At 29.3% G+C, this 16734-nt stretch overlaps 2 protein-coding genes across 7 annotated transcripts; one reads left to right on the top strand and one right to left on the bottom strand.

Annotated features, from left to right (window-relative positions):
- Positions 1–22: 22 nt before the first annotated feature.
- On the top strand, positions 23–14654 carry LOC124948610 (oxidative stress-induced growth inhibitor 1-like). Of its 6 annotated transcripts, XM_047492462.1 has the most exons (7): positions 263–280; positions 10373–10508; positions 10574–10632; positions 10751–11232; positions 11324–11834; positions 11905–12321; positions 12472–14654. In XM_047492462.1, exons 4-7 carry the CDS (start codon positions 10783–10785, stop codon positions 12708–12710), a joined length of 1617 nt encoding a protein of 538 aa, XP_047348418.1. In that variant the 5' UTR covers positions 263–280; positions 10373–10508; positions 10574–10632; positions 10751–10782; the 3' UTR covers positions 12711–14654. The 6 variants fall into 6 exon arrangements, with proteins under 6 accessions (XP_047348415.1, XP_047348418.1, XP_047348414.1 ...); XM_047492459.1 differs by lacking the exon at positions 10574–10632 and having other exon boundaries at positions 23–280; XM_047492458.1 differs by lacking the exons at positions 263–280; positions 10574–10632 and adding an exon at positions 802–1362.
- Positions 14053–16349, bottom strand: LOC124948614 (syntaxin-16). Its single transcript, XM_047492468.1, has 5 exons — positions 16123–16349; positions 15829–16047; positions 15517–15724; positions 15132–15388; positions 14053–14767 (listed from the first exon to the last, which is right to left on the bottom strand). Exons 1-5 carry the CDS (start codon positions 16201–16203, stop codon positions 14558–14560), a joined length of 975 nt encoding a protein of 324 aa, XP_047348424.1. The 5' UTR covers positions 16204–16349; the 3' UTR covers positions 14053–14557.
- Positions 16350–16734: the final 385 nt, after the last annotated feature.

Raw genomic sequence — 16734 nt, 5'->3', positions numbered from 1 at the left:
TCGTCGAAAAATCTTAAACTATTTCAGACAGTGAATGATTTAAACTTAAACGTTTCGATGTATGATCTAATAAGTATTTTCTTGAAAATCAATCTGTTAACTTGTGCGATTTTCTTTTTTTCTTTTTAATAATTTATCCACGCTTTTTGTGTAATTTAAAATTCGAACTTGATATTCAAGGTCGTAATTGAACGAGTAAACGAATTTTTAAATCGAATGATACGTATGTATAAATATTAAAGACAAGGGATTGTTTATTTGTGAGGATAAATAGATAGAGGTAAGAGACAATTTTTATAATGAACAATTTAAAACGATATTACGATAATAAGAAGATAAGCAATTTAACAGTAATCGTAGGCGATATTAATCAGAACCAATGAAATATGGAAATTTCTCGTTGAGCTCGAATTACGTCGTTTTCATATTGACTTTGTAAATTGCTTCGAAGGACTTGATACACCATGATACATACATACATATACTCACACAGAGAACAACAAAAAGATTCTTAATGTTTTTAAAAATTTCGACGAAAAATGTTTATTAAAAGTTTTTTATTTTTTTCTTTTATCGAGAAATCAGAAAAATAAGTGGTAATCTTCCTTATCGATGATTAAGATATAAATATTTCTGTTTTATCGACAAAGAACTACCCCGTTTTAAAACGAAGTATAAGTCTCCAGATACTAAAGGAAGTTCGATCTTTTAAGGGCCCAGTAATTCATCCTAAATCTCGATAGAACGCGCCAAATAGGTTATGATAAGAGAAAAGACGATTAGTACTCCCCTAAAGTCGACTATCGTTCCGTATTTCTCGACGGTGTTCCGCGCAAGCGATTTAGCAAGGAAAACCTAACCTAACTTACATAGCAGTATAGAAATCAATGAGTTTCGTAAAATATAAAGTCTCACTGTTTCCGACCTTTGTGTATTGTCTTTTTTTTCTCGAAGTAGTAGGTATTTTTTTCGCGAAGCTTGATAGTGATTAGTTGTTAGGAGGATCTTACTAAGATTTAATAGTGTGAAGTAAAATAGAGGAAAAAAGATAGAAAGAATAGAAATTTCTCTAACTATAAATAATAGTAATAGTAACAGTAGTAAAACAGGAAGTCATTAATTTCGCACTTATTTGTGCACGAACTAGCACAAGGAAGTTGCCAACTTTCTCATTAAGATTAATAAGACGATTTAACGATGATACTCGAAGGTGTTTTCTATCAATGGAGAATCAATGAATCCTCCGAAAATATTGAAGGCACGTTAGGACGGAGCTCCTTTCGTCGGATTAGAGCTCCTTCCTGCAATCCGGATTAAATTTATTCGTTGTGGTGCCTCGGCACGACGAAGGAATTTCTGCAGGTAAAGAAATCGCTTTTATCATTCGTACTTTTCGATCCCAAATCGGTATACATTCGTAGCACGTGCGTAGCGACTCGTTCCTTTGCAAAAAGGGTTCTCTTCAATTTCTTTTTTTTTCTTTTTTTTTTTTTTTTTTTTTTTTTTTTTTTTTTTGCGAAAGGTCAAGTACGTGACACAAGTACATATACAAAATGGTGTACGTATGTGTCAATGATGCATGCGATTATAATTTTAAATCTTTTTATATATATATGCATGTATATATATATATATATATATACTTTTTTCTCCTTTTGTTTTTTTTTCCTTTTTCTTTTTCATCAATGTGATTTCATGTTGCTAAGTAAATATTGTACGAATTCGGAATAATATAAAATTCTTCAAATGATATTGTACAAATGGTATTAATGAGAAAGAATCCTTAGATATCATATTTCTTTGATTTTATTCGACAATGTAAATTTAAGCAGCCGACGTAATATCTAAGCATCTATCGTGTCTCGGCATGTTCGTTCTATTTTTAGTTACATCCGGCGCCACTACCAAATTGATCTTGAATTACGTAATCCACACGATATTTTATCATCGATCTTTCGTTCGTATTTTTTGATATATCAAACATTAACAAAGGTTATTGACATCATTCTTATTGTCAAAGTTTTCCATCTGTTCTTTCGACTTATTGAGTTCTGACTTATTAGGTTTAAAAAAAAACAAAAAGAAAAGAGAAAAGAAAAAAGAAAAAAAATAAATAAAGAAGAAGAATTGTTTTTCTTCTCACTTTTTCGTTTGTTTTTACAAAGTTGGTTTTGTAAATACAAGAAGTAGTCTTAGTTAATGATGCGTATCGTTCTCTTTTTCTTCTTTATTTCTCATTTTTATCGTTTTTAATTATTTATTTTTTTTTCATATATCTTTCGAATGAACCGAATGAAAGATTTGATTTACCAGATAAATAGGTAGCTTAGAATGAAGTTCTTTTTTATTTTTCTCTTTTTTCTTTTTAACACGTTCCGTGCCATGTGTACCACCGGTGGTACACGTTAAACTTGATCTTCAGGCCGCGTGTACCACCGGCGGTACACGCAGTCATTTTTTTCTTTAGTCAAAATATCAAATGGCCTGAATGACAAGTCAGACAAAAATGGCTTGGCACGGAACGTGTTAAGTAAGAAAATGAAATTCTTGACTTTATCGAGATTTTTCAATACTACTTTTATTTTTTTATCAATTTTTTTTTCAGATAAATGTTAGCTTAAGAAAATTCCGATAAGCGAATAAATCGCGATACAAAGGTTTCCTTATTCTTAAAATAATCTATTTACAAAAACATATAACGAAGATATTTCATTGAAATTGATATTAGTTAATAAAAAGATTAGTATAATAAGCGTCTTACTTAAAATAGAACGAGAATTTAGGTTAAATTGTAAACGTAACTCTGTTACTTGCGCCAAATTTCGCAATATTTTCTTAAAGACGAAAAGATAGGAGTATAATTTTCTACGAAGATAAACATGTAATGCGATATCGTATAAACCGTGTGAGAATTGAGCATTGATAGATTTGGCGGGAAATTTGATTTCTGCACGATGATTTGACATTGTAAAAAGAATGACGTAAATTCTTACGTAATTATTAAGATTAAGTTTCTACGTATGAAGAATGAGTAAATACGTATACAAATGCGAACTTGAAATTCACCTTAGTCATTCTCCAAGTTAAGATTTTTCTTATCTCGACTGCACGAGATATCGAATTTTTAATTTGTTGTTTTTTTTTTGCTTCTTTTCTATTTTTTTTTGTTTTTTTTTTTTTTTTTGTTTTTTTTTTGCTAACTTGTATAAAAATAACGAACTATCCGCATTTTTTTCATTCTTATCAAAAGAAAGGATTATGTATAATCCATTATAGATAGCTACAATTTTTTAACAATCGAATTGCATTAGATCATGTAACACCTTACACTAGTGAAGATGCGAGAAAGAGAGAGAGAGAGAGAGAGAGAGAGGGAGAGAGAGAGAGAGAGAGGGAGAGAGAGAGAGAGAGAGAGAGAGAGAGAGAGAGAGAGAGAGAGAGAGAGAAGGGCAGAGCAGAGCGGTTACGTTACCCGACTGAGTATTTCAGTCGATCATGCTTATTGGTTGGAATAATATGCGGTGAATTATAAAAATCCAAAGTAATTATAATCTAAAATTAAAAGGCGTAAACCTTTAGATTTGTCTTAAAGAAGATTATCTTATCGTGATGACTTAAGTACGTAGTTTATATTACGATAAATTATTGAAAAATCTTATCATTAAATTGAAAGAGGTAAAGAAAGTAAAAGGAGGAGAACTTTAAGAAGAGAAAATAATATTAAAAAGAAATAAAAAGTAAAGGAAAGGAGGAAGGATAAAAGGAAGGATAGAAAAGGAAAAATAAAAAGTAAAAGAAGGAGAAGAAGGAGGAGGAGGAGAGGCTTGCCTCGACCTTCGATCGCATTCTCCGCGTGCATCCGTTTCCGTCGAGCGGTCGCGCTTGAATCACGCGTGGTTTTTACCAAGCAAACCGAGTTAGAGACGGACGGACGAATAGTAATATAGAGAAAGAAAGAGAAAGAGAACGATCAGTACGACGCCGATCGTCGAAGCGGGAAGACCTATCACGGCTTCGACTCGTCGACGAGCACGTGTTTCCTATTTTTTCTCTCTTTTTTTCCTTTTTAATTTTTTATATGTATGTTTCAAAGATAATAAGCTTATGCTTCTATTCTTCTTGTAATCTTTTAAAAGCATCCATATCCTTTTTTCGTTCCTGTCTTAACCGGTCCGTGTTTATTTTTATTTTTCCTCATCTTATACTTATGTTGCTTCCTCGAACCGAATTTGTTTCAAGTCGTTTGTAGCCAATGAATTACGAAGAATTTAATTCGTTAAGTGTTGCATTCTTTTCATCCTTTTTTTTCTTTTTTAAGTGCATTCCATTTCAACGTAACACTCATCGACGAATTGATTATTATTTAATTCGATATTATTAATTCGTAAGTATCAATTTTTTTTTTTTTTTTTTTAATTCTTTTTATTCCTTAATTATCATTATTAAGTTATGTCAATTAAAGTATGATATGTGCTATTTGCTTTTACCCATATTTTATATATTTTTGAGGAAAACAAGCAGACATTTTTGAATATTTAATTCAATTCTATTTGAGAATGAAACGTATTTTTTTCCTTCTTTTTTTCCTTTTTTTAAATTCGCATGTGTTTTGTGATAGATAGTCATGTCTCAGTAGGTCGTGAATTGCATGATTATTATCGATTCTCCACGGGTACATTATTTTCCTCGTGGGAATTTTTATTTACATATTTTCCAGTTGACAGTCGCTACATATTAGTTTTTATCCTTTTGATTTTTCGAATCATGAATTTTCGATCGTGAATCATTTTCGTAGATTTCCTTTGATTGTAGGAACGTAAGTTCTCGTCGATGTTAATAAATCGTTTCGTAAAATTTGTCAATATAATATTTCAAGTCGTTATCGAACGAGTTAAAATATTGAAAAATGAAACAAAAAAAAAAAAGGAAATTGAATCTATTTGCGAACGAATATTTTAAATTAGTCAGAGACTATCTAACTAGTCGATTAGATTATCTAAAGGTCGTTCGCGGAATGTATACATTTTTCTAAAATGAATAATGATGATTTTAATTAATGAGAGTTTAATAGAAAGGTTTTGCGCATTAGTTCGTGTCAGAAATCGTAGAATATAATGTTTCTTTGACGGCTTGAAATATTGATGTCGTATAAGAGACAAGGTCGATAAAACGTTTTATTCACGCTTCATTCTACGATCAATTCTATTGTTTGCGCTGCGTATATTAATTATTCATCTTAATTGAAATTATTTATCCGAGAATAATTTAGTACGATCACAATTCAATATATCTTTATTCTATGTAATGGTGCAATTGAAAATATCAGATCACGTCGTTCGGTCTATTACATTTCTCGAATCTTTCAAGTATGTACGTATACTTAGACAAACGTATCTACGTCTTCAGTTCAGAGCATTTTATGAGCACAACCAACTATGCATGGGATGATGATGCTCTTGGAGCCTTTTAATAATCGCATACCAGACAATATAGTAAGGTCGGTCGTATAGTGCTTCGTCGAACTTTTCAAATGTTCCATATCGAATAGCATTGTGATCGATGATGATGAATGCCGATTATGTATATATATATATATATATATTTTTTTTTCCCCTATAAAGAAAAGCTATTCGATAAATAGAAAATATAACTACGGTACTATTATATTGAATGTAAATCGATATGTATATTAGATTGTTTTTAAACAATACCCATTCATTCATTCATTCATTTCAATTAACAATGGAGTTGTGTACTTTACAGAAGAAGAGAACATTTTATTTTATAATCAAGTCATGCAACAAGTTCGATTTCGATGAAAGTAAAGGTCGATTGTAGCTCATATGTTCTAAATAAAAGAATGTAAACCATGTTAACATGAGTTAAAATTGTTAGAACTGTAATACTATCTCGTAATACCTAAAATTATTCTGAACGCTATTATTATCGAAAGTTGACCATTCGTTTGAAATGAGTCGATAAAAAAGACTGGGCGTGTGCGTCTGTGTGTGTGAGAGAGAGAGAGAGAGAGAGAGAGAATGGTAGAAACAAAAGATAATATTTGTTGAATTCGACTAAGGTCTAACGATAAAATGAGATATAAGACATTTTAAAGTCGAATTGCCATTGGATGATTTTGGGTATATCTGGTATTACTGGATTGACCGGTTATGTTAAAGTAACCACGTATGACTATCTTTCGCTCGTGTATAATGCTACTTCCAATGCCAATTTTTCACTTATCATTGAACAATTTTCTTCGCGATGTACAAGGTGTAATTTATTAAGTAGAGTAAAATGCAAATGATTGGAAGTATTAATTAGAATGATAATAGTGAAGTGTTTTAAATGTTACATATTAACATGTGAAATTCTCGTTAAAATGAGACGAAAAGAAGAACGGATAGAAAATGAAATAGATCGTTCGAGGAATAGAGATTTTGATTAAAATATTACCCCGTCTACAGGAATGTTGCTATTTTTATTTTAAGATCGTGAGGAACGAGGCTATCCAGTAACAGTCTTTACATTCAACCGTGCATCATAATACTGAAGAGACACTTTAGAAGTCTACGTTCTATACATTTATTCGCTTCATCGATCTCCTCCCTTGTCTCCTTCGCGTTTCTTCTTTTTATCTATGAAAATTGGTTACTTCGAACGTTACATAAGATTGCTTCATATTTGTTGGCACGTTATTTAAAATTGTTGAATTTAATATTTATTTAAGATTAATGAATTTCCATATAATTCTTTTACTAATTAACTTTCACAAGAGTCATGTAATTAAAAACAAATATTTCTATGTATAACAAGTAATTAATCAAATAGTTATTAAAATATCAAGAGACAAACATAAGTTCGCGGTAATATTTATTTTGACGTCAAATTCGTAATCATTATTTGTTTTGTATTATTTAAATAAGTCAAATTAACTTACGTAAATATTTATCTACGTTTACAAGTGTTCGAAGGGTTAATTTGTTACTTATTGTTAGAGCGTGCGAATTACGATATACGTGACACTTAAACTCAATTAATTTTTATAATTATTTTAACAAATAATTTTCACAGTGTCAAAATTAGAAACAATATTCCTATTTATAACAAGAAACAAGTACAGACGTAAGTTCACAGTAATATTACTTAATGAATTTTCATAACTCTTTTATTAACTAATTTTAACAATATCATAAAACTGGAAACAATATTCCTCTGCATAACAAGCAACTGCTAAAACGGTTATTTAAATATGAAGAGAGGTCAGCTGTAAATTCACGGTAATATTACTTTGACGCAAAATTTGTAATCAGTATTTATTATTCGATATTAAAGCAGCTCGACTAAACTGAGGTAAATACGTATCTTCTTTCATAAATGTTCGAAGGGTTAATTCGTCACTTAGAGTGTGCGAGTTGCTCGATATATATGATATACGCGATATTTAAATTCGATATATTCTCATAATCCTTTTACTAAAAAATATTCACAATAGAATAATAAAGAATATTCCCTATGTATGACAACCAATTGGTTAAATAGTTATTAATATATGGAGATCAAACGTAAATTCGCGATAATATTACTTTGATGGAAAATTTATAATTAGTATTTGTTTTTTGTTATTCAAACAGATCAACCAAGCTGACGTAAATACGTATCTGCGTTTATAAATGTTCGAAAATCCGTTACTTCGTATGTGGGAAGAATATACGATATATTTAAATGATATTTAATCTCAATAAATTTTCATAATTCTTTTATTAATTAATTTTCACGATATCATAGAATTAGAATATTTCTATGTGTAAAAAGCAACTGATAATATATTCACGGTTGTATTACCTTGACGCAAAATCGTAATCTGTATTAGTTTTTTGTTATTGAAACAGGACAACTAAGCTGATGTAAATATTTATCTATAAACGTTCGAAGAATTAATCTGTCACTTCGTACGTGAAAGTTGCACGATATATGCGATATACGCGATACTTAAACTCGATAAATTTTCATAATTCTTATTACGAAATAATTTTCACAATGTTATCAAATTAGAAACAATATTCCTATCTATAACAAGCAATTGGCTAAATAGTTATTAAAATATGAAGAGAATATAGATAATAACATTAAAGTTTATAGTAATATTACTTACTAAATTTTCATAACTGTTTTATTAATTAATTTTTACAATGTTATAATACTAAAAACAATATTTCTATATATAACAAACAACTGGTAAATTAGTTATTTAAATATAAAGGACGTAAGTTCATGATATTGTTATTGTTACGCAAAATTTATAAACAGTATTTATTCTTTTTATTAAAATAAACAAAATAAGCTGACGTAAATACTTTCGTATTCGACGTAATTGTTTGAAGGGTCAATTCGTCACTTAGTACATGCGAATTATACGTTATATGCATGAGTAACATGAATCCAATGTTATGCTAATTTATACGAATTTGTCGTAGTTAATCTCTCGAACGAAAACTCTTAAAGTCGAGTAAGTCGAGTAAGCTTCGTAAACCTTGGCTATGTAAATTTATCAGAGGAACGACCGTGTACCTTGCATAGAAATCTCCGCTCTTTTTCTCCTTCGTTAATCGAATCACCCGTAACGCGTTTATTTCGAGTCAATTAATCACGTCGGAACGTATATCCGTTCTATTTACCTGAAACTTTCGTAAACGACGATGTATTTAAAGGTCGGTTCCGTAAGATTAAAAAAAAAAAATAACCTCTTTTTCTTTTTCTTTCACTGTGTAAAATGAACAATTAATTAAAAAGGAAGGTAGAAAAGTAAATTAAATTCATATCTCGCTCTATGAAAACCGGAAAGAAATGATAATAAAAAACGTGATAATAAAAAAATAAAATACATAATATATCTTGTGCCAGTTTATGTTTTTCATCGTAATAAAAAGATAACAAAACGATTAAAGTGAAGAATGAGAAAAAAAAAAATAAAGATATTCCATTACAGCAAAACCATTACAAAATAATGTAAAAAAATAAATAAGTCGACCTTGATCGTTTGCCTAGTAACATCGAATATGAAAGTTTATATGGGAGAGATAAAAAGTCATTGATTAACCTGTTTAGAAAATGACTGAGTTATCTCCTACTAAAACTGTACTTATCTAACTTCTTTTCGTTGTGTTTTCGTTGCGTAAAAAATCTTACTCGACGTCGATATATCAAGCGAGCCATGACCCAGCCGACCCTCAACGAAATATCATGGAATCGAAAAATTCGAGAAATTCTTCTTAATAAAAATTGTCCAAATATTGCGACATAGCTTAGAATTTTAAAACATCTCGAATTTTCGCTACGTTTTTAGTTACTCGAATGAATTTTTTTTTCTTCCGTCGCATAAAAAATATTCTTATTCGTTCATTCTCTTCTTTTCTTTTTTTTTTTATGTTCGCAAAATTAATGATTATTCAAACGAATGATTATTCAAACGAATTGTTAGAGATTAATGACCGAAGTTTTATATTTAAATTTTACTATATATATATGTTCGTATATATAAACCAATAGATTCTATTTTTTTTATCTTCCTTTCCTTTTTAGATCGAAAGATGTGACTTTGTCAATGTTGAAAGGTCAAATCGATCAATGTTGTCGTAATATCATGCGATCGAATCATATTAGAAGCTTAGGAAATAAAATAAACCGGTAAAGGTTGTTTCTAGTGGAAGATTGTCACTCATTGTAGATTTTTATTGTTTCGTCGAAGAATGGAATATTTGTGGTTTATAAAACAAAAAAAAAAAGAAAATAATAATAATATCAAATTTATATAATTATTAGTATAAACTACAAATGGAATTAATGAGATTTTCTTTTCTTATCTGTACATTGTGATAAGCTCTTATTCTTGTAAAATATTCCCTCGATCTAACAATAAATATGGAAAATTACCGGCTTCATGAGCTTTAGAATTCTATAAAGGAAGAATGATTAAAAGAATGACCAAAAAAACGAAAAAAAGAAAAAGAAAGAAAACAACAATTAAACGTTGATGATAAAAGCGTTTCATGTCTTATAATGTATTTGTGACAAGTCTCTAACGTATATTTTCGTCTAACTAGCGCGTTAATTATGAACGGCGACTCTTGTTGCGTCATTACAATTATTTCTCATTGTAGGCATCATCATGGAATGATTAAGCAAAATCGCAAGCACTATTCGCGTAATTTTAATTCATTGTCTTCTCCTTCTTCTCTTTTTCTCTCTCTCTTTTTCATTGCCAATTTAATTGTTATCTCGGTCGATAGGAAGAACGTTTTGCAGCAATTATACATCTGAATGCTGAAACATTTTATAATGACTTCTCTAACGTAGAGTTATTACGTTTCAGATTACGATCTAAACCGCAGTACTGACATTAATTTTTTTACGGCCAACCCGTTTGTTCCGAACGCCGAGAGAAAGAATGCAAAATAATTGCGATGACGATGATAACGACGTCGTCTACAAGGACATAGTCATCGTAGGTAAGGAACTAATGAAAATGTTTGCTGGTAAAAAATAATTTATTTCATCGAACTATGATTATTAGAGGACATTTAGGCATTTCTAAATTACGTTGACTATACTTCGTAGAAAATTAATCAAGCGGTAAGGCTAGTGAAAATATTTAATATTAAAATGATACATTATATTTCGCTTAGAGGATCCTTTTTAAAATAAAGATTAGACATTCTATTTAATTATACTGGAACCATATATTTTTTAGGAAATGGGCCAAGCGGTATTTCTTTGTCATATATGCTCGCTGGTAATTGGCCTTATTATACCGGTGAGCCTCATCCAGTCGACGACATGCTGACGGCACGTCTCCATTTTACAACGAAACCGTTTACCAACGATGATGATGTTCACGGGAGTGACGAAACGACGCGGAATAAATTAGATGAGGATGCGTGCCCTCGACGTCAATGTAATGTTGCTAACGACGGTTTAACACGAGGTAGAGACTTAGCCCACAGTTCACGATGGAAATTGGAAACGTTGTCGTCCGGTCTCGAGGGCAGAAGCGGTGGTCGACCTTTGTCTTTACTTATGGACCAGCTGCAGAATCCATGCGTCGATGCCGGTCTCGATGTGCCTTCGCTTTTGCATTGGAAGTCTAAAGATCAACATTCGGAACACAAAATTATTGATCACGTAGTTCTTGGTAAAGGTCAGCCTGGTGGAGCTTGGCAGGTATTTAAAAATGTATCCATTCGATAGATTAGTTTTTTTTTTTTTTTTTAGAATTATTTAAAATTAATAAATGATTTTCAAGAAATGATTTATTTATTTACAGTTCATGGATCCAAATGTGTTAACGATCAGCTTAAGTCGATGGATGTCATTACCAGGATTAGATTTAAGGCAATGGGAAAAATTGGTAGAGATTGAACAAGTACAAAAATCAACATTGGCAAATGGTGATCCGTGTTCTCACTCTCCAAGAGAGAAAATAAGTGCATGTAAACCTGCCAGTCGTGTACCGGTAGGTACCGTTGCTGCTTATTATAGAGATTATGTTACCGAACAAGGATTAGATAAATATTTCCGATGTGGGACCACTGTGACTTCGGTACGATCGATCGACACAATTGGTGCCAATAAAGATTTTGGATGGATCGTTGAAGGATATGAGAATAAGACTGGTAAACGCTTTGAATATAGATGTCGAAGGGTAGTTCTTGCCACTGGTACAACAGATTTATCTAATCATTTGGGAATACCTGGAGAAAGATCACAATCCTCATGGGTGATTCATGATCTTAATGATCTAGAATCACGGCTAGATCAATTTGTAAGCGAATATGGTAGGTAATTATTGTTTGGATTCAACTCACTCAAATATTAACTGTACGTTGATCGTCCGTTTTATCGTAGGTGAAGTCGCATTAGACGGATTATTGGATCCCGTATTAGTGATAGGTGCTGGATTAAGTGCAGCCGATGCTATTATGGCTGCACGATTTCGAGGGATTCCAGTGTTACATGTATTCCGTGATGCATCCAATGACTGGAACAAAGAATCAAGCGATAAAATAAAAACAAATACTTTTGATAAATTACAGTGGCTTCCAAATTCTATTTATCCGGAATATCACAAAGTTTATGAGATGATGGCAGATGGTGGTACGAATTATCCTCTTTATAAATCATTGCCAGGATACACTCTTGTGGATCTTAATATTAACAATGATGACTGTAGTAGTAATCAATGTAATAAGCATACAGTTACTCTTTGTACACCTAATGGACAATTGAAAAATTTCCGGGTTTCCATAGTAGCGATACTTATAGGTAAGTTACGTTTTTATATCGATTATATTATGTATATGTGAGTAAGGAGTAATAATCTATATTTAAATAAACGAATATGTGCGCAGAATATGGTATCTATACTCTATTTGTAATCTATTTGTAATCAGTAATGATAATGTTCTTTTGTAGGGTACAAGCCAGATTTATCGTATTTGGAAAACAACGGTATAGGATTTGGAAAAGTATCGGATAAATCTATTGATTGTAAATCGAATCCGATCGAAGTCGATGATATTACTTATGAAGTTTTGAAATCACCTAAAAAGGGACTTTATGCCTTAGGGCCTTTAGTGGGTGATAATTTTGTTCGTTTCATTCTGGGTGGTGCATTTGGTATTCTTGCACATATTCTAAGTACTTCTATGTGAGATACAAGTCTAATATCTTTTTTTTTATCTATCATCAACTTAATGGAATGTACTTATTTCATTTTCTGCTAGAATTCTACCATCGTTTTTTATTGAATAACTGCATTTACATAATACGATTCTTCACGAATTTGTATATATTTAAAAATTTATTTTTATATTTAGACTATGCAACACATATACGAGTTCTACGAATATTTGCTAATTTTAAGATACTTCATGAAAATTATTCATGATAATAACGTAGAGAATATAAATACCACTATAATATTGACATTTTTGTACGAAGTGATGCATATAATATATGCGTACATATTTTGCACTTTATACGTGAACAAAATATATGTAAATAAAGGTTAAAAGATAGATTTCTGTCAGTTTTGTTAGGGGGTTCTCAATCAAATGTAAAATATTACAAATATGGAGAGATAAAAATATTAATGAAATTTTAGATATTGAGCAAATAAATAATTTCTATGTGTGAAATGCACTTGAGGTATACACTTAAACACATTCATTGTATATATTAATATAGTGTATGTATATATTATATGCACTGTGTGGTTGTATACATTGATTTTGTATAATTATATACGTAGTGTTGTTGTATAAATGTAGATAGCATTCTACGAGTAAATAACATTTAATGGCAAGATAACTATGCAAATGTTCTTGCAAATTTTGTACCAGTAGTTTACTTTTTTGGTCAGACAATCTATATTTTTTTTCAAAGTAAATATTTTTTGTCAAATGATCTTATGTCATTGTAATGAGACACGCTATAAATATATTATATGTATGTGAAATTAGCAATAAAATTTTTTAATTTGATTTTATATTAAGAAAGAAATCTATTATATATGGATCATTTTATGATTTGAATTATTGTGTCTGATTTTTCTAAAAAATTGTAATTAAAAGACAGGGCTGCATGAAATAGTCAATTTATTCATACTTTACAAACAATTTATACGTTAATTTAACGAAATATTTTCTGTCATATATTGTAATACAACAATTTGTCTTTAAATACATACAATATATATATATATATATTTCAGCATATATTTATATGAGAATATTTAGAACTTCTTCAGTGAAATTTGTGAAATATATAACAGAAATTTATATGAGTTCTTTCGTTATTAATATTAGTAAAGTTCCTATTAAGAATATACAATATAAATATTTGCAATCAAATTCATCGATATATTAAATAAAAATGCATTTTATAATTGAATAATGGGCGAATACAAGGTAATATTTCTTTAAACATCTTTGATAAGAATACTTGTATAACATATGCAATGTACATATAATATACATACAATAAATAAATATTTATTATATTTTTTAATTGTATACTTTATGGAATGACAGTAACATAGTAAAATTATTTAAATATTCAAGATGGAAATATAATTATATGTAGGGCTGAATTAGTATAATTCCAAAACATTATTTTTAGTTCTATTATACATATAAAATTTATGTCATTCTCATACATTTCTGACATTTATGTATTGAATGAAAATATATTGATATAATGTGGAATACATTAATATTTTTTTTAAAGGCCATTGTAAGCATTATCATCAATATTCACAGTTTGCATTATTTTTCTGTAATTCATTATTTTTTAATAACTGTTATATGTAAGTCTATAAATACTGTGTTAAAAAATATTCTTTCAATTCTATGGTGAATATTTCTTTTTATGAAAATGTATCACTTTTACTATTTTTACATATTTCTTACATTAAGCAATTAAATTGGAAAACATATTAATAAATAACAATGACTTATTGAAGACTAATGAAGATCCATATGTGTGTGAACACTGTACTTTATGTCTTTAATAAGAGAAATAAGAAACAAAGTAAAATAATAGCAGCTGCTAAAATTACTATGCAATAAAGTTTTCTATTAGCTCTTTGATAGGAATCAGCTTTTTTTAATTGTTTGTAACCTTCAGATACTTGTACTTGTGTCTGTTCAATATTGTAATCAATCCGATCTAAAACAGTTCCTTGGTCCTGTACCATATTTGCCAGATCCTGTTTGTATAAGATTAAAATGAATTAATTTTTAAATTAAATTTGAAATATATATATCACAGAAATACAATCTTAAATAATATTTCGATTTACGTACTAGTATTTCATTTGTCTTATCTATTTGATAGCTATATTGATAAAAACTTATCATAAGATTTTAATTATAGTATATTCTACTTTTGAATCATATAAAATATATTATGATAGATGAGATAAGCATACAAATTATATAAATTTTCATTAAGATTTTTTCCTTTCTTGCATCAAAAATACATGTTGGAAAGATAGTATACATTATAATAATATTGAAGAAAAAAAAGGAGGTTTGATATACGCGTACTCTCTTTATAATAATATCATTTACCTTAAATATATACTTTAGGTCCGCAATACTTTGGACTATACTTCCAATTTGTTGTTCTCTTTCTACAGCTACTTTTAACCTTTCTTCTGGATCTTCTAATTGTAAGAGAACAGATTCTTGTCGTTGTTCATCTTCTTCCCAGTAATTAGTTTTAGGATCATTAGATTCCATTAACCAAGAAGCAGATGCCATATTGTTTAAAAAAGATTGATCTTCGCTAAAAAATTGATTACTTCTTTCTTCCCTTGATTTAATCTCTGAAATAGTTATTTAAGTTATTAAATAATATTAAGTTATTTAAACATTGTCATATTAAATTATTACTATGACATTATAAACAATAATGTTTTTCTGCATATTATACAAGTATAATGTTAAATCATACGTGTTAAATAATGATTTTGAGCTGATCTATAACGTATTCCCAAATCTTGCAAGGCAGAAGAAAGTGCTAATACTGCATTTACTGCGAGTTGTCGTTGAGCAGGTTTTGTTTCGTGTCTTGCAGCTGTTTTTATGGTTTGTACTTGACGATAACCATTGGCAAATGCACGTCCTATTTCACGGGATAGTTGTTCCATTTGCCTCTCTTCCTATAACAAATATTTTTTATAGTTCAATACGTATTACAATCAAAGCAAATAAAAAAACATCGGAAATCACTTAAATTTACTTATAATCGAAGAAAGTTCCTCACCTGTGATGTATCATCTAAAGTTGGTCTAGTTAATTGTTTTGCATGCAATTCCATTAAACTATCTATTTTTATTCTTAATCTACTAAGAATATATTGTGTTTCTTCTAATGCATCTGCCCATACTGGAGGTGTTGAATCACTCAAATTTATATTTCTAAGTTCAACATTATCCGCAGGTATGGAATCTGAACTAACTAAAGCTGTCCTATCCGATAAATTCTGAAATAATATATTTGTTATTATTAACGAAACAATCAAATGTAATATTCTAAGATACAGGTTATATACGAATACCTGCTCGGCATAAATATGTTTGCTTTGGAGAGCATTATTTCTCATTAAAATAAAAGGTTCTGTTAAATTTCTCGTAGCCATAATTGTCAAATTTTTGAATTTTATCACTACTTTATATACAAGTTTTATTAATTCATTATATTTTTTTATCAATCAAAGGAGAAAACTATTTCGTTGCGATCCAGCAGTCGACCGTCATCATGAAACAGCTGATTTTGGTGACGTATCGATATTATATATAAATTTGAAAATGAGATAATCCACCATAGTATAGTTTATTTTATAATAATCGGAACTTTTGAAAACCAATTATTACTATATAATACATATATATATATATATATATATATATATATATATATATATATATTAATTACTATATATGTATATATATATATATATTACTATATATGTATATATATATATATATACACACAATATTTATTTTATTATTAATTTTTTATTCTTTTATATTAAACATTTTAAAATTGTTAATATTTCTTTTATATGATATATTTAACATGTTCAATAATATTCCATATCTATATATTATATGCACAAAATTTTTTTTTTGCTTTAATACATATCTAAAAATGGGATTCTATTTTATAA

Source organism: Vespa velutina, chromosome 4 (assembly GCF_912470025.1).
Source record: "Vespa velutina chromosome 4, iVesVel2.1, whole genome shotgun sequence".
In the NCBI taxonomy this organism is placed as follows: Eukaryota; Metazoa; Arthropoda; class Insecta; order Hymenoptera; family Vespidae; genus Vespa; species Vespa velutina.
This window is presented reverse-complemented; position numbering and strand designations above follow the sequence as displayed.

Coding starts and splice junctions, on each gene's coding strand:
- LOC124948610 (XM_047492459.1), top strand. CDS start 10,448: ATGCAAAATAATTGCGATGACGATGATAACGACGTCGTCTACAAGGAC. Junction 10,509..10,750: donor CAAGGACATAGTCATCGTAG/GTAAGGAACTAA, acceptor TATATTTTTTAG/GAAATGGGCCAAGCGGTATT. Junction 11,835..11,904: donor TCAATTTGTAAGCGAATATG/GTAGGTAATTAT, acceptor GTTTTATCGTAG/GTGAAGTCGCATTAGACGGA.
- LOC124948614 (XM_047492468.1), bottom strand. CDS start 16,203: ATGGCTACGAGAAATTTAACAGAACCTTTTATTTTAATGAGAAATAAT. Junction 15,725..15,828: donor CTTTAGATGATACATCACAG/GTGAGGAACTTT, acceptor TATTTGTTATAG/GAAGAGAGGCAAATGGAACA. Junction 15,389..15,516: donor TCAAAATCATTATTTAACAC/GTATGATTTAAC, acceptor TAACTATTTCAG/AGATTAAATCAAGGGAAGAA.